The sequence below is a fragment of the Apteryx mantelli genome, chromosome 11, assembly GCF_036417845.1.
Source record: "Apteryx mantelli isolate bAptMan1 chromosome 11, bAptMan1.hap1, whole genome shotgun sequence".
Taxonomy (NCBI): Eukaryota; Metazoa; Chordata; class Aves; order Apterygiformes; family Apterygidae; genus Apteryx; species Apteryx mantelli.
This window is the reverse complement of record NC_089988.1, coordinates 25,681,353-25,703,392: the sequence shown is the minus strand read 5'-3', so window position 1 is coordinate 25,703,392 and position 22,040 is coordinate 25,681,353. Positions and strand designations below refer to the sequence as shown.

General features: G+C 48.6%; 1 protein-coding gene across 1 annotated transcript; it reads left to right on the top strand.

The window, feature by feature from the left end:
- Nucleotides 1-20,982: 20,982 nt before the first annotated feature.
- Nucleotides 20,983-21,444, top strand: LOC136993147 (olfactory receptor 14A2-like; the record flags this gene model as incomplete). Its single annotated transcript, XM_067303158.1, has 1 exon — nt 20,983-21,444. A coding segment is annotated over one exon (462 nt), but the record flags the coding sequence as incomplete, so codon positions are not given.
- Nucleotides 21,445-22,040: the final 596 nt, after the last annotated feature.

Genomic DNA, 22,040 nt, shown 5'->3' with positions numbered 1-22,040 from the left:
GTGAGGACAGGAAGATATCAGGTGAGGCAGGGAGATTGGGGGGTGAGAGCAATGTGGGGAAGCACCTTGGGTGTGTACAGTGTGCAGGGAAAGAGGCACAGGCATGGGAAAGCATAGGACAGTCTGTGGTGGAGATGGCCAAGGGCACTGCCAAGGCTGAAAGCTCCCAACACACCTAGGTTTTGTCCTTTTGACTATGGCTGGTGTCTCTGCCACTGAGGCCCCCGAGAAGACACTGTTTCCTTAAGGCACTGTGGCCTTGCTGCCTCCTTGTCCCTTGGGAGCCCAGAAAATACCGTATCACGGTCCTGCACTTAGCGTTGTGCACCCCCACCCACAGATTGCCCCCAGGAAGAGCCCTGAGCAATGCAGGATGGAAAGCACCACCCTACCCAGGGGCTGGCTGTCAGGGCCTGGTCACTCTGCTTGATAACACACATCAAGGTTGACTTGGCATCACAGCCACCCTCACATTGCCTTTGCCTACCTGCAATCAGGGCCTCCAACTTTCTGCTCTAATCAGCCCCTGGGGAGCCTTTGTTGGTAATGGTCCTCAGTGGTACCCATTATCTTTCCAAGAAACTTGGGATTTTCTTCTTGAGAGGTTGCTTCAGTCTCTTCTCTGCATCTGAGCTTCATGGGCTTAGCACCAAATACACCCGAGGGGTCATTAAAATGCAAAAAAACCCTAAGGAACCGTGCCTGTTGCCATAATTTTCTTCAGCTCTTCAAATCTTGTGTCGCTAATTGGAATGTTTGCAGGAGTGTATTGAAATTAGGCAGATTTCAATGAGCACCTGAAAAGAAAGATGTCTGCTTCTTAAGCTTTCTTGAGTATTCAGTTCTCAGAATAAGTCACACCCACATTCCCCAATTCATCGTGATCTACAGTGTCTCCTAATGAAGTCAGGCATGTAGGCAAAGCAGTATTTTTGATAGGAGACATGTATGGAGAACCTTCCTCCCCAGCTCCCCAGCCCTGCCATTGCCCTCATCAGCCACTGGGCACTTCACATCACTCTTGTGGAAAATCGAACCTTTTGCCGCTCAAGGCTGTAGCTGAATGTTACAGCTCATGTGCACTAATTCCCACCTGCTTTCCTTAGAGAACTAGCTGCAAGCAGACACAGAAGGGTTTTTCTTAACTGCCAACAAACAAATTATAATTTGGAACAGTTTAATAAAAGATACAAGACAGTCATCAACTGTATGGTAAGTCCAAGCTGCCTCCAGTGAGGTCCACTGCCCACAAGGCATAACTTTCCTTGAAATGTTTTCCACACATAGATAGGAAAGGGTACACAAGAAACACAACAAAGGAGGTGGCTAAAGAGACAAGGAGACTGCTGAAAGATGAGGCAAGCTTCAGATTCCCAGCAGCTTAGAGCAGCAACTAGAGAGTTGAGAGGTACCTGAATGGATAAAGAGCAAGGGGAGGAGGAAAACTGGGAAACTATGGAAAGTGCATATGTCCAGAGAGTCTGATGCAAAGATGCCTTTAGAAATGATTAATTTAATCAGGACATGTGGAAATATGTGAGAGATCACTTACACCACATCCACAGCCTACTAGACAGAGCAGTGGAAACACAAGGTCAAGGGCAGATCGATATTTCTTCTCCTCATTTTAATACCATTCCTGAAGATTTCCACTCTTTCATCATAGGAAAACACTGACATCAAAATTGGCCAATCATTTGAGCTGATGAAAGTGTGTTCTTATTTTTGAAGTGTTGAAAACAGTTCTTCACCTTTCCAGGCAGAGCCCTGGTGTCCAACCACAAGCACTCAGTGGCACTTGGAGAGGCCGCGGTGTCTGTGAGGGACCTGCCTGGACCTGGCAGCTCTCACAGGGGAGATGCAGAAGACCAGAGCCCCTCAGAGTTGGAGGGGAAGGCTGGGCAGAGGGGACCAGGGCACCTGCAATGGCACCAGCAGTCTGTGACCCTGTGATTGCATCCAACTCCAGCTCTGAAAATCACTTTCCCTTTCAAAATAAAAAAAAAAACTCCCCAAAAGATCGGTGTATCAAACAAGAACCAAACAAAAAAGGGCAATAAGAACACAAAGAAGTTTGAAATAGTGAAAAGTGTAACAAAACCTTTTTTTTTGCTTTAGATAATTTATCCAATTTCTTTATTCTTTCATTTTTATTGGCAGTTTCTAAAGATTTATTTTATAAGAAGGCCTACACTATTAAAAAATATATTTTTGTGTCTCACACAAGTCCCGTCCCGCTCAAAACACCCGCTGCCCAGGACCTTCCTTGCCGCTCCTCAGTCTTTGCACACAGCGAGTCACACCATGAGGTGTCAAGCTCTCACTACTGATAGAGGAAGCAGCCTGATCAGCTTCAGTGAAAATGCTCTATTTATCGATGGCAAAAATGCACCAATCTCAACGTACCTGTGTTACAGTGATGCCTTAAAGGAGTCCCTACACATCTAGCCACTAACCCTTTTCATTCCCTGCATGGTCATGAAGTGCGACTCCATTTTAGGCAACAACAGGGATGGGAATTATTTCACCTGATGACAGACCCCTTCAGTGCAGATGTCTCTGGCTTATCAAGTTGTCTGGACTTCCCTTTCTAGTCAATGGAAAGGAAAAAGTTGTCCCACTCAGAGGTCTTGAGATGCTTCTCCTGGGGACCAGCCAATGCTCCAGAAAGTCCCCATACTTCCTGGGTCACATTTCCTAGCACCACATGGGAACACAGCTACATGGGGCATCTCAGGCAGCAATGGCCTCTGTACATGTCTATAAAGGCCTTTATGTAAAGTTCTTGTCATTGGGTGAAATCTATGCAAAAAATAGCTCTATGCAAGAGTAGAAAAAATCTTCATTTTCAGAACTTTAAACCTTCTTTATCAATTGCAATGAATATTTTCTTTCTTTTTGATTGGCAGCACCATATGCATGCACTACAGAAATTACTCTGTGTGAGTGTATATATTTATATAGATGTACAGTTAGTCAATGCGATACCTTTCCTACCAACACTCTGAATGGAGCATTCTTCTTCTGAGAAACTACTGTATTCCAATTGACATGTCTCCTCTCTCTTCTTCTGGCTCTCTGCCCTCTCCTCCTCTGCCTACTCTGTCTTTACAGAGGCCTCATGGCCCCTCTGCCCTCCAGGGAGGTCTCCTGGGGGATCCTGACAAGCACATCCTGAATGAGCTGAAATCAGCTCTTCAGCAGCCCTGGGCTCTGCTTTTTGTCTTACTTCTCCACCATCTCATGATCATTGCAGCCATGGCTGCCATCAGCCTTTACATCCCCATCTATATCTGTTTTGCTTGTGACTGACAGAGTCCAGCTGTTGTTGGCTCGTTGATTGCCTGGGCCAAGAAATTGTTTTCAGCACTCTCCAGGAATCTCCTGGGCTGCTTGTGCCCTGGCCGACTGCCCTGCCAGCAGATTTCAAAGTGCTTAAACTGTCCTGTGAGAACCAGGATCTGTGACCAGAAGGCTTCCCCCCGCTTCCTACACAAGGTTTCAGCTGCTTCCCTTCCCTCCTCCGGCAGCTGTTAGCAAACACTACCAGAATGTCATCCACACTGGTGTGTCCTCTTGTCCTTACTACAAGGTCTCAGCTGCCCCATCACCTGCTCCAAGGCAAAGCCCTGTGCACCCCTTTGCACAGAGCACACCTGCACCTCCTTGACATCCTGGCCTGCCTTCCCCAGGAGCCCAGTTTCATCCTGACACATGAGCTGTCCCACCACGTGTGTGTAATTCCATGGCGACAGAGAGGCGGAGGTGCCAGTAAAGGCGACATGACTGGGATGTTCAATGTGGGGCCCAGAAGAGGGGAAGGGGAGAAAATCATAGAAGTGACGCATGTGCAGTGTTGATGGTGAGGTCACCTCTTGTACAGCAACCTCATGGGCTGCGTTCTGGTAGGAGCCATTCTGAGGACAAGAAGAGAATCACAACACCGCTCATCCCACCAGAGATGATATACAGGCAGGAGGATGGGGAGAGGCAGGCAGAGGGGACATGGCTGCAGTGCTGATTGTGAGGTCACTTCCGCTGCAGCTGCCTGATTGGCCCTCAGCAGATGTGCTGGCCAGCAGGCTTTGGGATGTCACCTAGCACCTCAGAGAGTCCACCCAGCAGAAATGACTGCTCTCAGGAGGGGAGGGGTTGACGCAGGTAACAGGGACCCGTCTGGGTGCTGACTGCGAGGGCAAATCTGCTGCATCCACATCACCAGCCCGTGGCCGGCAGGCCATCAGGCACGGCTCATGGCCACCCTGCTCAGGACTAGGCCTCTGGGGCAGACCTGCCACCAAGCAGTGCACAGCTCCTCACCTAGGTCTCCTCCGAGCACAGCGTGCTGCCCCTGTCGGCCAGAGATACCATGGGCATTTATTTATACAAGTAGTATCTCCACTTAGCCTTTGTTAATAGGAGAGGGAGGCAACTGCTATGCCTCCAACCTAAAAACCTCGTGGTTGGACAGATCTCAGAAGCGTTAACTTCAAGAATCTCCGACAAGGAATCCTTTCTGAATGATGACCTCCTTATGCTCCAAATACTGTAAGCTGCATATTTCTATGTATTTCACAGCATATGTGGGATATCTGGCTGCACATCCTGAAAAGAGCTGAGGAAACGCAAGGCCTGAACCTCAGCGCACAGAGGGCAGCAGGCTGCCAGCATCCCTGGCTCACACCACCAGGGCAGCCTGGGCCCTGCGAGCCAAGGCACCTCTTCACCTCGCAGCGCTCCCCAGCTCCCCAGGCTGGCAGGGCTTCACACGCACAGCACTGCTCTCTCCAGACAGGTCTTTCTGTGTGCAGCACCAAGACACTGGGGCCATCGTCTGTCCCAGGAAGCAGACCCACAGTACTCTCACAGGGGCTCAGCAGGACAGCTCTTGCCTCTCGCTTTTGCCTCTCATGCCCTCAAGGCACTCACCCCACCAGCCTCCTTACTGAGGGGCCCTTTGGGGCTTCAATGGAGATGGACCAGTCTCTTTGGCACCACTCTCCCTCTCTCTGCATTTGCTCCGGGGGCTCAAAAATGAGCACATGATGGCACACACACACACACTGACCAGCAAGCACAGGGCCAGGGCACCAGTCCCACACAAGCAGGCTTCCAACAAGGAAAATGGCACAAGGCTTCTGCTGCTCTCAAGCTTTTGCATTCCCCTGTCTCAGCAAGGGCTGCCATTTCTCTCCTGGGTGAAGCCTTGAGACAAGACAGGAGGTTTCAGCAGTGCACGTGACACATGGACAAGCCAGCCAAGGCTCGGCCTCCATGGTCCCACATGGCATGGCCCAGGGAGAGTCCGAGAGCACCAGCAAAGTCACCCACTGAAGGAGCTTGGTTGTGGCAGAGCAAAACTTGTTAGTCCTCAGTTTTGGCACAAGGAGCTCTCCTCTAAACCAGCACCAGGGGGCAGGCTGCAGGAAGGACCACTGCTCTCTCTTTCCTTAGCAAGCAATTGACCCCCAACACTCCACTCATCGGCACCTGGATTTTTCAGGGCTTCAGGAGATGATCCCATCAGGGACTCAGGGGGCACGAGTCGGAGAAAAAGAGTGGTCACAATGAAAACCTCTAGGAATCTCCCCTCAGTGTGGCGGCACTCCCTGCGCACATCACTTCTCTCTCCAGACAGCTCTTCCCACATGCAGCACCAAGACACTGGGGCCATCGTCTGTCCCCACCTCAGCCTACCCCACCACTGTGACACACCACACCCCTGTCACACGCCTCATAGAGGGTTGCCAGAAAACATGCAGCTGTGCATCGAGGACACACTGGGGACATGACCAGACAAGGCAGCAGCCAGGACACCCCCTGGGTCAAGTGCTTCAAGCACTCAGGGTGAGCAATGGTTTCAAAAAGCCATGAGCTTCGTTGAAGAATGGCTGTGCTCACCACCACTCCCTTGACTCCAGCTACTCACAGCAATGCATCTAGAGCTAAGTGGGGCTCCTCACACCCACCCAAAGATCAGGCGAAAAAAACACTCCTTGCCCATGGCAGCAGTGCCAGCATCTGATGACACCACACCTAGCACACTCATGCCTGTACATGGGGTGCTCTCTCACTGCCCTGCTGCAGCACAACAAGGTCACACCACAGCAGGACAGTGGAGGAACTTGTTGAAACTGCAACAGGAAGGAAGAGAGACCTGGGCTGTGCATCCCTTGCAGGGCACTCTGGTCTTGCCTTGCCTACTCAAAGGGACTCCTTGTCTAGGGAGACTGTGCACAGGAAGGCATCAGACCCTTCCAGTTCATCTCCCAAGAACATACCTGCCAGTCTCCAAAGGACATCTCTCCACAAGGCCTTCATTCCTCCAAAGAGCTGCCAGCAAGCTAACACCCAGCCGGCAATGAGCAATGCCCGCAGCCTCCTCCTCCCTCAGTAAACACTGCTGCAGATGAAAGCTCTCACTCAGAAAAGTAAATGAGATGAAAGCAGGGGAAAAGCAGCCTTGGTTTTCATCTCAGAGCAAGCAGAAACACTCCCTGGCCTTTAGTCTGGATCCTGCCTGCACATCCTGGCAAGAGCTGAGGAAATTCCAGGCCTGAACTTCAGTGCACACAAGGCAGCAGGCTGCCAGCACCCCTGGCTCATGCCACCAGGGCAGCCTGGGCCCTGCGAGCCAGGGCACCTCCTCACCTTGCAGCGCTCCCCAGCTCCCCAGCCTGGCGGCACTCCCTGTGCACCACACTGCTCTCTCCAGACACCTCCTCCTGCGTGCAACACCAAGACACTGGGGCGACCCCTGTCCCCACCACAGGCCAACCCACCACTGCGACATGCCACACCCACTGCCCGACACCTCATAGAGGGTTGCCAGCCAACATGGGCGTCTGCAGCAGGGACACACAGGGCACATGACCACACATGACAGCAGCCAGGTGATCCGCAAGGGCCCCAAAACACACTGTGATATGTGCTAATTTGTTGCATCAAAGTGAGAAACAGCCTTGGGAACATCTTGTATTGTGATATGTACTAATTTGTTACATCAGCGAGAAACAGCCTTGGGAACATCTGTGGGAACATCCTACAGCCTGTGGTGGGGGGCATGTAGCCCGCCTGAGAAAATTGAGCTGAGCTAGCGAAGCGGCAATGTTAGTTTAGATAGCCTAATATGGCACACAGTGCAGAGGAAGACTCCAGCCTTCATCCCCACGACCACCAGAGGGCTGAAGAAGACCCCCTAGCAACAGCCGGCGCAACCGCAGAAGTTACAGGAGGTGCCCCGTATACCCGGAACTGGAATCGCATATAAGGAGACTGTGAGGGGGGGTTGCGCGCGCCGTTGGTGGAGCAGGAGACTCCCCCCCGGCCGCCCAGCGCTGTTTTGCTTACTTGTGACTTGCTCAATTATTTTATAAATTGGAATTTATGCAACCTGGCCCCAGTGGTTGTCAATTTGTCACGTTTACCTGTAACAACACCAAGACCAACTCTCCAGACCTTCCAGTTGCTTCTAGTCCTCCAAGGCCTTGCAACAGGCACTTCCTCTCAACAGGCAGGCACAGACCAGGTCCTCTTCAGTTCCCATGTCAAGGAATCAAAGCACAGAGATGCTGTTCAGACCTTGAAAAATCCCACAATCCCTGGGGTTTTGATGGGGCAGAACTTCTACAGCACATGAACACTGGAAATCAGAGATTACTAACACCACTGCTCACACCAGTGCTACATTCATTTAGCAGCCTAAAATTTCGAGCTGGACTCCCTGGCTACCCATAGCAGGTTGTAAGAAGTGCAAAGTCAAACTCCATGTCTACGTTTACCAGAGAATATCATCCTCATTTGAAATGTAGCACTACAAACTCATGATGACAGATTGCAATAACATTTGTGTCACATGATGTGGAACATTATCTTCTACTTCTGCTTGATTAATGAATTGCATTGCTGTATTGCTGTAGAGCTCTGCAGGTGTCAGTCCCTCCTCTGGGCACACTCAGTAAAACCAGAAGTGACCTCACCACCAACATCCAAGCCATGTGCCTTCTCCTGCCCTAGCAGCTGCTCAGATAAAGCGACCTCACAAGCGTGTAGCCCCAGCATGTGCCTGCTGCTGGCCTATGGGCTTCAGAGTCACAAGTTTCCTCAAGGTAACTTCCCCAGCCATTTGCTACTGCTGGCCTATCAGGTTCTCTGGCAAAAGAGACCTTCCAATCCACGTCCATGCCTATCTGCCTGCTGCTGGCCTATCAGTGACTCAGAAAGAGATGACCTTGCACTCACCACCACAGCCATGTGTCCATCACTGGCCTACAAGCCTCTGAGACAGCAGCTACCTCACTGTAACTTCCCCAATTATGAGCCAAATCCTGGCTTATCAGCTGCTCAGGCAGAAGTGATTGTTAGAGAATATTGAACTGAAGCTGTCTAGAATTAATTGCTTAGCATAACTTGCTTAGCATTAGTAGCGAAATTTGCTGAAGCCTTAGGCCTCAGGCTGTGAACTTGCTGTGAACTTTTACTTAGATAAGTAAAAGGGGGCCCCAGAGCCGGTTCAAGCTGGAGGGATAAAGAAGTTGCACGGACAGCAGGAGTAGCCAACCTTGAAGATAAGCAGCGGCCTGCCTAGAGACAATGAAGGGGCCCAGTGAAGAAGGGGAAAAATCGAACTGTAATTATTACTATTGGTCCAAACTATTGCTTAAGGGGTGGGGAATTTAGATTGTAAGGGTATAATTGCCCAGGGATTTCTTTGTTCGGGGTCCCTCTTTGGAGGCACCCAGCTCGAGCTGTAATTACCACACGAATGTCATTAAATTTTATTTTTCTTCAATCTGACTTCGAACTTCTGCCTCAGCAGGAACCTAGGGTCAGACCCTGTTATGGAGGCCGGCGAGCCTGATTTTCCATAACAGTTTGGCGACCCAGGTGGGACCCTAGGCGACCACTGTTGGGGCCTCTCGTCTCCAAACGATCATCTGGCGCCATCGGGTGAGTTCACCTGGGATCTTTGGCAACGGGAGGCACCGAGAGGGTGAGTCTTAAATTCCTGCCTAAATTCTAAATTCTGGTTTGGTAACAAAGTGCACTGTAAGGGGTACGCGGGCTGATCACCGTAAGGCGTACCAGGTTTTGGGGTGGGTTCGAGTCCCACGCCCAGGTTTTGGGGTGGGTTCGAGTCCCACGCCCAGGTTTGGAGTGGGTTCGAGTCCCACTCCCAGGTTTTGGGGTGGGTTCGAGTCCCACGCCCAGGTTTTGGGGTGGGTTCGAGTCCCACGCCCAGGTTTGGAGTGGGTTCGAGTCCCACTCCCGGGTTTTGGGGTGGGTTCGAGTCCCACGCCCAGGGTTTGGGGTGGGTTTGAGTCCCACGCCCAGGTTTGGAGTGGGTTCGAGTCCCACTCCCAGGTTTTGGGGTGGGTTTGAGTCCCACGCCCAGGTTTTGAGAGGGTTCAAGTCCCGTCTCACTCCGGCCGGAAGGGGGGAGTGCGCAGCCTGATCAGCGTAAGGCGCACTGCAAGACTAACTTAGAGTTACTGTGACTAGTGTGAGTGTGGATACCGGTACTGTGACTGGTGTGAGTGCGTATGACCTGGGAACCGAAAGGGGCACCCGTCGGCTGACAGAGCCGCCCACTGCGAAGGGACGGCAGTCCTAGCAGTTAAAGACTCGGGTGGTGTGAGTGCGGTTCCCAGAGAGAGAGAGTGAGAGAGAGAAAGAGTGTAATCATGCCGGCTGCAGGGGGTAATGAAAATTTAAATTCTGGTGTTGCTGAGAAAAAAAAAAAAAAAGGGTATATTATAAGGAAGTGTGCTGCCTGATCAGCATAAGACACACTTTTCAGGAACTCAATATGGGAAATAAGTTCGGCATAGAAAAGGGGACGCCCTTAGCCGAAATTCTGCAAAACTAGAGTAAGATTGATGGTACCAAGAACCTAAGAGGAAAAAAAAAAAAGGGGGGGGGGATTGATCCAACTAAGTCAGGAGGATTGGCTGTTCCTGACAAAGGCTGGTAACCCGGCAGAACAATGGCCGCCACAGGGAACCTTTGATCATCAGGAGTTAACTTTCCTGCGTCACCATTTGCAGGATAGGTTCCCCGGACAAACGGATTATTGGTATGTATGGGATAGTTGGGCAAAGAAAAGTTTTCTCAGAGTATTGAAAGTAGTGCAGCTGCTAAAACGCTTGTGGAAACTGCTCCACCCTATGCGCTATCCTCTGTTTCAACTTCTCTATACCCCCCCTTGCCTTCCCCCTCTGCCTTTCAAGCCCCTTTGCACGTCGTTCCTGTGCCAGGAGTGCCCCCGCCAGGTCCGGACGGGGCACCTCGGGTAGCTACAATGCGAATTTACCGACCCTGGGGGCCCCAAGATTGGATTGCATGGAGTCAACAAACTCCCAGGATTAGGGAAGATCCAGAGAAAGTGTTATAAATTGTAAGAGGAATACTGTGGGCGTATGATCCTGCCTGGGGGGGAGTGTGTGTGTGTGTGTGTGTGTGTGTGTGAAATGCTCCTTGAAGCCTTGTTCACTCCAGATGAAAAACACTCAATTCTGGATGTAAACTGTCGTTGGGAAGGAGAGGGGGGTGTTCTGGCTGCTCGAACGGCCTGGCCGATTGTGGACCCCGGGTGGAATCATAATGTAGAGGCAGATTACTGTCAGTTGCAATTAGCCAGACAAGGCTTAGAAGAAGCTATACGTTTGGCAGGACAAAAGACTGCGAATTGGTCTAAAATAAGGGAGTGTCAGCAACAACCTGAGGAACAGCCCTCAGCTTTCCTTTCCAGACTATTTAAACAAATCAGAATGTTTGGAGGGGGGATAGACCCAGAAGCCGAGGCTAATAGGCCCCTAATAGTTTCTACATTTGTAGATCAAACGGCCTTGGACATTAAAAAGTATTTTTCTAAACATGTTCCTGACTGGCCAGGGAAGTCTATGGATGAAATAGTACGCTTAGCCACATTTGTATATAACGGTCAAGATGAAGAGAAGGTGAAAGAAAAGAGACGACAGAAGAAGGAGGAAGTGAGTGTGTTAGCGGCTGTGTTAAGAGACGAGTTTAAAGAAACTAGAGGAAGGGGACGAGCAAGGGTCAGAGGAGACAGGCGGAACCAAAGCGAACGTATTGTACGCTTAAGAGTTAATGATTATTGCCATTATTGTGGTGAACAAGGGCACTGGCAGCAGGAATGCCCAGTGAGACCCCGCATGCCTAGGAATAGAAGGGATGGCATGAGACAGCCGAGTACTGGGAATGACACCAGGCAATTCCCAGCCAGTCCACAATGACAGGAGATGGGAGACCCAGAAAACACCGTGGGAATTGGGGTAAATTTATGGGATATAGATTTGGATTTCAGGGGGCAGGTAATGGCAAATATAGCAGGTCAAGAAATTCCCTTCTCAGTGGATACTGGAGCTACCCTTTCTCTTCTGAATTTTGAGCCTAAAGGATGTAAGTCATCAGATAAAATAACAATACAGGGAGTAATGGGAAAAGGCGAACGAACATTGACTAAGCCCTTGTTGCTCACTATTGGAGGAAAAGGAGTGTGGGGACGTTTCATAATTTCCATGGATTCACCCTTTTGCCTTTTAGGGAGGGATCTCTTACAAGCCCTGGATACTCAGATCTGCTTACAGCCGGAAGGGATGAAATTAATAATAATGGGCTCATGTGTTCTGGCTGAGACACCAGAACCAGAGTCAACTAATCTGCAAATTCCGACAGGTTTAGAATCAGTTCCTGGAAAGTTTTGGAGCTGTTCAGGAATTGATGTTGGACTATTGAAATCAGCTAGTCCAGTCTCAATCAAAACAAGGGGAGGATTACCTCCTGCGGCTAAACAATACCCTATCCCAAAGGAAGCAGAGAAGAGTATCCAAAAACAAAATGATCACTATCTAAAACTGGGTATCCTTAGAGTTTGTGAATCCCCATACAACACCCCGATTCTGCCAGTTAAAAAGAATAGGCAGGATTCTAAATGGCAATCCAGAGTATCGGTTTGTACAAGACCTAAGAGTTGTAAACCAAAATGTAATCGCTCCGCATCCAGTAGTTCCTGACCCATCAACTATATTACCACAGATGCCCCACTGGGCAACTTATTTTACCGTGATTGATTTAACGGCAGCCTTTTTTAGTATACCAGTAGCTGAGGACAGCCAAGATCTTTTTGCCTTCACTTGGAAGGGACAACGATTGACTTGGACTAGGCTACTACAGGGATTTACTGGGTCTCTGACTATTTTTTTTTCTTTTTTTCACACATACTTAAAAATGATCTTGCAGATATCAAACTTCCAGGACATTCAGTGTTAATACAATATGTAGATGATTTGTTATTAGCAAGTAAAGATTACGAGACATGTTTGAAAGACACTATTTCTCTATGTAACGCTCTTGCAGAGAAAGGGCATCGAGCATCTCCGTCCAAACTCCAGCTGTGTCAACAAGAGGTAAAATATTTGGGGCTTATCTTGAAGGAAAGACACAGATTAATTGATCCAGAACGGGTAAAGACAATTCTCAATATACCCCGTCCTATAACAAAAAAGCAATTTAGGGGATTTTTTAGGAGCTGTAGGATTTTGTCAGCCATGGATTCCTGGGTTGGGAGAGCTTACCAAACCATTGGTCCAGGCAACAAAAACGGAGGAGACAGAGCCTTTGGCCTGGACTCCAGAAAAAGAGAAAGCTTTCATATCTGTAAAAAGGGCATTGGTCTCAGCCCCAGCTCTAGGAATACCAGACTATAGTAAGCCATTTGAATTATTTGTTCATGAACAATGGAGTAGCAAGTGGAGTATTCAGTCAAAAACTAGGTCCTCACCGTAGGCCAGTGGCCTATTACTTCACCCAACTAGATGCGGTAATCAAAGGCACTCCAGGATGCATCAGAGCGATAGCAGCTACAGCAGCCCTTATTAGAAAAACACGACCTGTAGTTTTGGGTCACCCAATGACTGTGTATATGGCGCAGAAGAAGAAAGAGAATTGGAAAAAGTGGGAAGCAGTTCAAGATGAAAAAGGAATTTGGACTATCAGAGGTAAGCCCATCCTTTCCTTAAGGTATTTACTTTCTACGGATAGGTGATATCATGATTGTGGACATGGAGGAGCATCAACTGTCGCCTCATGTATTCTACAAACCTGGGCAGCTCCCGAGTGCATGTGGTTGCGAAATGCATAACAACAACCTGCCAAACTTGCCAAAAATTTAACGATACTTATCCAAAGATTAACAGAGGAGGCTGCCCAAGGGCTTATTTTCCATTCCAGCGTCTACAAATTGACTATGCTGACATGCCAGCAGCAGAAGGATTTAAACATCTCCTTGTGATAGTTGATCAACTAAGCGGCTGGGTGGAAGCCTTTCCTACCTGCAAAGCAGATACGGCTGCAGTGATTAAAGCCTTGTTAAAAGAAATTGTCCCTAGGTATGGAGTCCCAGAAATTATAGATTCAGATAGGGGTTCTCACTTTTCAGCAGGACTTTTAGGGAAATTATATCAAATGCTAGGAATTCATAGAGAATTGTACACACCTTATCATCCCCAGTCTTGAGGACAAATTGAGAGAATGAACAGGACTATTAAAAACAAGTTAGCACGGGTATGTACACAGGCAAGACTCAAATGGCCTAACGCCTTAAACTTAGTGCTGTGGGAAATTAGAACAACCCCTAGACAACCAGTAGGATTATCCCCAGCAGAAGTCTTATTTGGGCATCAATTGGCTATACCAGGAACTTATATCCCGGCTAAGACCAGCCTGTTGGACGGAGATGAACGGCTAACCCAGTATGTTATAGGTATGCAAAAAAGGTTTGAAAATCTTAAAAAATATGCTCAGTGGTATCAATCTACACCACCCGAAATACAAGTGCAAAATATACAACCTGGAGATAAAGTATTGGTAAAAGTATTCTCACGAAAAAGTAAATTGGAACCAAAATGGGAAGGACCCTGCACTGTATTGTTAAGTTCTTATTACGCTGTTAAAATCCTAGGGAAAGAGAATTGGATTTTACCACTCACACGTGAAACGAATGGCAGACCAAGAAGTGAGTACAGCAGGTGTCACTACAGAGCAATGAAGACAACCACGCATGCTCCGTGGATGTGCCTAATATTGTTTCTATACACAAGTTCCGGATGGATAAGTATACAATTAATAAGACGAGATAATTATGATATACAAAGTTATACTGAAAACAATACCAAAGGAAACCAAATTTGGTTTAATTATTCAGGGATAGGAATGAATGAATTCAATTTAACCTTTTGTTGTATGTCAGCAAACTTACATGAAACAGTATTGACAGAAACTAAAAGCAAATGCTGTAAAAAAAAACAGTGTAAAACTGACCAAAAGTGGTGTATATCAGTATCTGCCAAAGGAGGAATAGAAGCCTGGGTCTCCTGTGTTAGCTCAGATCAATCAAAATTGACTCCCTCGGATCAATCCAGAATGACTCCCTCGAGTAAAGTGTCTCCCATAATAGTAAAGGCAGGACCATATGTAGTTAAAAATACAGGCCAACAACGAGTGTTATTTAATCCATCATGGTCTTTTAAATGAATAGAGCTGTTGATGCAAATTAATATCTCTACAATCAAACCGGCCTGTTCACCATTCCTAAGTACGTCCTATACAGGATGGTTAGCATGGCTACGTGGACGAACCCTCACCTCTCCAAGACGAACAAGGAGAGATGTAACCGGTATCATAGGGACAGGATTGGGAGTCTTAAATAGTATAGATACCGAGGTACTCGTAAATAAATTGAGCACAACAACAAGTGAGTTAAACAAATTAGAACACCCATTACGGTCCTCCCTATTAGCATTGGGAACTAACCAATGGCTGTTGTCTGATGTATTGCCTCAGTGGGAAGGAATTAACGAAAGGGACCACCAATTGATTGTGGATGCACTTGCAGTCCAAATTAATGTTTCTTTAGCTCTCAGTTGCATCCAAGCGCAACTGTGGATGCAATCTGTGGTAGCAGCAATCATAAGGGAAGGTGAAGAGGGCACCTTACCCACTGAAATTTGAAAGGTAATTTGGGAGAATGCAACTAAATTTGAAAAAGAATTCCAGTCCTGGTGGTACTTAGTCAATTTTACTTATAACCCCATCGATAATAAGGCCACAGCTTTTGTCTTAACAATACGCAATGCTTCGGTATACACCATATACCCGATCATTGCGCTGGGATTAAGCCACAATGGGACTATACTCTATCCGATAGAACACAGAGTATGGGCTCAACGAAACAGAAACAAATGGCAAACTGTTGATGTTAACGCATGTGTTGTACGAACAACAAGGATTTATTTGTGAGAGTAATACCATCAAAGCTCAAGACATTTGTCTTGATACTGAACAAAATGTTTGTCATTTTGAAATACCTCCTGATGAAACCCCTGAAACTATACTTGTATATATTGGAAAAGGATGCATTTGTATGAGAACCCTCTGCAATCTTATATTTGTAGATAACATTACTGTAGACACAAGTAATCATTCAAATATTTGTGTTTGTAATTTCTCTAAAGTTATGGGCTGTGACTTTAATTATTCAGCTCCTGTTGTGTCTCATCAATTAATACAATCTAATTATACCTTAAGTCAAGATTTATTGCCTACCCCCATTGGAATGAACCTTACATTGGTACAGAAACTACTACAGCATGATGACCTGTGTCAACTGTTAAAACGCATCCGAAACAATGGACAAAAAACTCTAATCACCGTTCATCATGATACAGAAGCGATACAGCACATCTTGGAAAGAGTGAAGAAGGATGGAGAATATCATTGGTGGGAGACACTTCTGGGATGGTCACCAACCACAACAGGGATCTATAATCACATGTTGCACCCAGTAGTAGTTGTGTTAAGTTTGACCATGTTATGCCTATTGCTTACAACCATATTGTACATAAGATTATGGCGAGTGATAGTACGCCTCGAAAGGCTTCGAGAACTCTGCTTAACATATTAGCAGGGATGCTTAATAAAAACAAAGGGAGGACTGTTAGAGAATATCAGACTGAAGCTGTCTAGAATTAATTGCTTAGCATAACTTGCTTAGCATTAGTAGCGAAATTTGCTGAAGCCTTAGGCCTGAGGCTGTGAACTTTTACTTAGATAAGTAAAAGGGGGCCCCAGAGCCGGTTCAAGCTGGAGAGATAAAGAAGTTACACGGACAGCAGGAGTAGCCAACCTTGAAGATAAGAAGCAGCCTGCCTAGAGACAATGAAGGGGCCCAGTGAAGAAGGGGAAGACCCCAGACCTAACTATTACTATTGGTCCAAACTCTCGCTTAAGGGGTGGGGAATTTAGATTGTAAGGGTATAATTGCCCAGGGATTTCTTTGTTCGGGGTCCCTCTTCAGAGGCACCCAGCTCGAGCTGTAATTACCACACGTGTATCATTAAATTTTATTTTTCTTCAGTCTGACTTTGAACTTGTGCCTCAGCAGGAACCTAGGGTTGGACCCTGTTATGGTGGCTGGCAAGCTTAATATTTTCCATAACATCCTCCTCCACAGAGCTGCTGCCCAGCTGGGCACTCTCCAGCCCCTATCACTGCAGGGTGTTGCTCTATCCCAGGTGCAGGACCTGGCATTTGTCCTTGTTGACCTTCACAAAGTTCCTGACAGCCCATTCTTGCTGCCTGCTGAGGTCCCTCTGAATGGCAGCCCTTGAGCTTATGACTGTTCCACCCAGCTATGTGTCATCTACAGAAGTGATCAGATTTCCATTCTGCAGGTCACTAATGAACCTTTCAAACAGGACAGGATGTGGAGTGTAGACCCCTGCATACCCCACCTTTACCTGGCTTCCCCGTAAAGCATGATCCATTCATGAAAACCCTCTGATCTCGATCATCCAAGCAGTTTTTTGCCCATCTGGATGTCTACTGGACATCCACTACTCTCCTCTCCTCCACAAGTACTGGTCTTATATCACAGAAGGCAATCAGGTTGGTCAGGAATGATTTGCCTTCAGTAACTCCATGCTGACTGTTCCCAGACACCTTCTTCTCCCTCATGTGCCCAGAAATGTGATCTGAGAGGATTGCCTCCATGACAAACCCCTCACCAATGTGAGGCTGAATGGCCTGCAGCTCCCTGGTTTGTCCTTGTGGCCTTTTTAGAAGATGCGCACAACGTATTCCTTCTTCTGGTCTTTGGGACCCCTCCCCCCATCCCCGATCTCCACAACCTTTCAAAGATGATAGAGAGCAGCCTTGCTGTCACAGCAGCCAGCTCTCTCAATGTCCATGGATGCCAGCCATCCAATCCCATAGACTTCTCTGGGTTGCCCAGCAACCACTCCTAAAAGGCCTGGCTTCCTGTAGGTCCCATGCTGCAACTGCTAGAGACATGTGGATGTGCTGGACACCCCAGGCATCTGACATGGGCTGCCAGCCTATTTCTATGCCATTAAATCAAGTGTCTGCACTGAATTGCATTAGCTGTTTGTAACATTGGGATCTTCCTGCGTCTCAGCTTCATAGTGAGTGGAGCTCTAGCAGTAGGAGGCATCTAGTGTCATTTCAGATGGCCAAGGGAATTCTCCACCTGACCCCCAACTCATGCTACAGAAGGATGGGGGTGTCACAGTTGCTCCATCCGAGCAAGAAGACTCTGGCACATGCCTTGGTCCACCTCTTTCTCTTCCAGTGTCACCAGGTGTTTGTGTGTTGAGCAACTGACTCCCACCCTCCATCACCAGTGATTATAGTGGGCGATTAGACAAGGAGCTCCCATGCAGACACCTCTGTTGTGCACACTTCATTTTTTTGCAAGGGGAATCCCACCTCCTGTGTGTTTTTTGTGGAGTTCACAGGAGGGATCTGCATCCCACGGTATCCCAGGGACTTCTAAATGGGCATGCAATGTCCAGACTGACTCATCTAAATGAAAACGTGAACCATGGGTGAATGACCTCCCTTCTTGTCCGCTTCTAGGTGTCCTGCCTAGTTAAGACATGGGAATATGGATTTCCAGGGTGGGATGTTTCCACCTGTCATAGATAACCATCCTCTGATGAAACAAGTGACAATGCTGTAACTGGTCTCTCTGTATTGTTTCAAGAGGGACCATCAGTGATTATTTCAGTTAGTTTCAGTGAACATTTCCCAGGAGGAGGGAGCACAAGGGACAGAGAAAGTCACATCTTCAGCTGGGCCTCTGCTGCTGAGCAGGGTCAGGCTCTGGGGATGGAGGCAATTCATGGCAACCAAGCAGCACTGCCCAGACAGCTGTGTGCAGGAGCAGCTCCTCTGCAAAGAGCAGCAGGACTCCAGGTGCTGCCGGCTGCTGCTGACATGAGAGGAGACAAGGCAGAGAGAAGTGCAAGGCAGTGTGGAATGGGAGGACAGAGGAGAGCTTCTTGTGAGAGAAATCTTCACAGCCCCTGAAACAGTAAGTCTCTGGCTGCAGGGCAATGCTACTGAGGTTCCTGGAAGGGTCTTCTACACCTATTTCATCCCATGACTGATAGGTTTTTTTAAGGATTGCTTTCCTTTGCAGAGGAGGGAGAGATGCTTCAGAGCAGGGAATCCCCTGCCACACCATCACAGGGACAGGGCATGCTGCTACTTTCTCCCAAGGATGGTGCAGGGCTGTGAAGCTGGGATATGCACACAGGTCTGCACAGGGCTGTGATTCAGAGCAGTGTCCCTGCACTGCAGAGGAAGGTGCAAAAAAGGCTACTTGAAAGGGAAGGAGCTTTCCTTCCAGGGCTTCCAGGTTCCTAATGTTGGCAGGGAGAAAAAAGGAAAGAGTCTTCTGGTTTGGCAAGGAACTGGGACTCACTGACCTTCCCTCTCAGAGATCAGTAGGGCTGTGAGAAAGCTCAGCAAACCCTTTCAGCCCGACCTCCACCTACAGCAGCACCAGCAGCACCTTTATGGACTTATCAGGGTTTATGTGACCTGCTGCTTAGGACCTGTGAGCACAGAGATGCCCTGGACAGTGCCCTGATCCAGGAGGTTTCTGTAGGGCAGAACTGCGCAGAGAGAGGGTGGGACAGGGTCTGTGAGTATGGACAGGGAAAAGATGTTGGGAGAGAGAAAGCTCCAGGCAGCAGGAACAGCCCCAGGCAGTAGAGATGGGCAGGGAATGAGGGGGAACTGCCAACAGAATCGTCATGGGAGGATGGATTTGGGCAAGTCATGGTCAGTGGTCAGTCCCTCCGATGCAGACACCTTCCTCTGAGCAAGCTCCCTGTGTCTCCTCTTCCGCACAGCAGAGCCTCTGCCCTGACAGCCATGGGGTCCAGGGCATGAGTTGCCTTCTCTGCAGCCAGACCAGCGGCAGAGGAGAGGTGCCTGACAAAGGGACTGAGAGTGACTGCCCTGCGATGTCACTGCCTACGAGGCGGCATGCCTAGCTGGTAAGGTGAAGGCTTTCCTGAGTTCCTGTCTGTCTGTCTCTTCTTGCGTCCCTTTGCAGCAGGATCATGGTGTTGCTCCTTGTTTCCCCTCCTCTCCATGATGCTCCTGTTCTTGTTCTCGGGCTCTCTGGGGTTGGTGGTTTTCAGCTGCAGTTCAGAATTTGATGCTGCAAGTTGTGCAGCAGAGGGGGTCTGCATGGGAATGAGGGTGCCCCAGCCCCCTTCTGACTTGTGGAGCTCCAGAAAATGCAGTCCGTGGGTCTGGGAAATGAGTTGACTCTCCCTTAAGGCGAACCCATCTTCAGCCCTAAGAGTCCTTTGACTGTTTTCCGAGAGTCCTGGCAGACTGCATGCTGCCCTCTAGAAAGGCACTGCTGTCTCATAGCACCTCTGTGATATCTGAGAGACCCGTGAGGAAGGTGCAGAGATGGTGAGAGTATGGAGATGGTGGTGGGAGGCTGTATGTAGGCATCTGCAAAGAGCCCTGTGTGTGCTTGGCTAGAAGGGGAGTGTGGAGATCTCCCTCAGGTGCCCGGAGAAAGGGTGAGAAGTTTGGAGCTGTGCACTTTGAAACTGGACTCATGTGCTCTCAGCAGGGGCTGCTTTCTTTCTAGGGCAACATATGAGTGTGATCATCCTCCAGCTCAAAGAGGTGGATGCACAGGACAGCTGGGAATGAGACTAGTAGACAGACTAGCTGTCCTCACTCTGCACCAAATGACAGTGAATCTGTTTTTCTCAGGAGTCACAGTGGAAATGCCAAGGATTTCTACCTTTGAGGAACACTCCCCAGGGGTGACAACAACATCTGAAAGAAAAAAAAAAACCCTGAAACTCTCTTCCTCAAACCTTATTCTTTAAAATTCAGAGTGAAGACACTGAAAAGCCCTTCTACACGCTGAGTGGATTTCACCTGATGGAAATTGTGCATGTCAGAGCTGGTCACCCCTGTTCCCGTGTGCCCACAGCTTTACATCAGGGTTGACTCCTGTGGAGCCCATGGGCAGAGGTCCCTGCTCCTCACAGCCCACTCAGCCAGTGCAAAGCTGAGCCCAAGCAAGGGAGCTGCACAAAGATCCTCTCATTAAAGAGAGAAGCAATGTGGGGGCTTGTATGAGAACGGCAACATTTGGGGGTTTCTTTGATTGAAAATTCTCTGCTAACTTCTCAATGTCTTTTCTTCTTTGCACAATCCCCCATGCCTAGAGATAGAAAAATGTCCAACGGCAGCTCCCTCAACGAGTTCCTCCTCCTGGCATTTGCGGACACACGGGAGCTGCAGCTCTTGCACTTCTCACTCTTCCTGGGCATCTACCTGGCTGCCCTCCTGGGCAACGGCCTCATCATCACAGCCATAGCCTGTGACCACCGCCTCCACACCCCCATGTACTTCTTCCTCCTCAACCTCTCCCTCCTTGACCTTGGCACCATCTCCAACACTGTCCCCAAATCCATGGCCAATTCCCTGTGGGACACCAGGGCCATTTCCTACTTGGGATGTGCCGCCCAGGTCTTCCTGTTTTTCTTCTCAGTTGGAGGAGAGTTTTCTCTTCTCACAGTCATGGCCTATGACCGCTACGTTGCCATCTGCAAGCCCCTGCACTATGGTACCATCATGGGCAGCAGAGCTTGTGTCAAAATGGCAGCAGCTGCTTGGGCCAGTGGTTTTCTCCATGGTCTTCTGAACACTGCTAACACATTTTCCATACCACTCTGCCAAGGTAATGTGGTGGACCAGTTCTTCTGTGAAATCCCCCAGATCCTCAAGCTCTCCTGCTCAGACTCCTACCTCAGGGAAGTTGGGCTTATAGTGGTTGGTGCCTGTGTATTCTTTGGGTGTTTCATTTTCATTGTGCTGTCCTATGTGCAGATCTTCACTGCTGTGCTGAGGATCCCCTCTGAGCAGGGCCGACACAAAGCCTTTTCCATGTGCATCCCTCACCTGACTGTGGTCTCCCTGTTTGCCAGCACTATCATCTTTGCCTACCTAAAGCCCCCCTCCATATCCTCCCCAGTTCTGGATCTAGTGGTGGCTGTTCTGTACTCGGTGGTGCCTCCAACACTGAATCCCCTCATCTACAGCATGAGGAACAAGGACCTCAAAGATGCCCTGAGGAAAGTGATTTCATGGACATTTTTCAGCAGTGGTAACATTGCCATTGCTCTCCACAAATGACTCCCACTGTGTCCCGTACCAGGACTGAGCTTTATTTGTTCACTTTATTTTTATTATTACAGTTGTTACTATCATTATTAGTATTTATAATCATGTTGCTACACAAATGCTTGGGTTCATTCCACCTTCACTGAGCCTGCTCTGTCTCACTTGGTGCCCATATAAAGTTGTGTCTAACAGTGGATCAGAGCTGAGTCCCTCACAGTACCTCTTTAATAAAGTAGGTTCTTCCAGGTGCAGTGCCTGAAGGCTGGGCTTCCTCCAAAGCTAGTGTCAAGAATCGCCCCAAGGAATTGCAGTCCAGGAGGGCCTGTTGCACAGGGTTCTCCATGGGTCCAGGAGCAAAAAGCTCATAATCATGTTATGATCTCTTAGAGATGAAGGGCTGGATTTAGGGCTCACCCATCGGTGTCCAGTGATAGTGGAGGGGATGAATGGTCATGGATTTACATATCCACAGCTGTCCCACATTTTAAGGC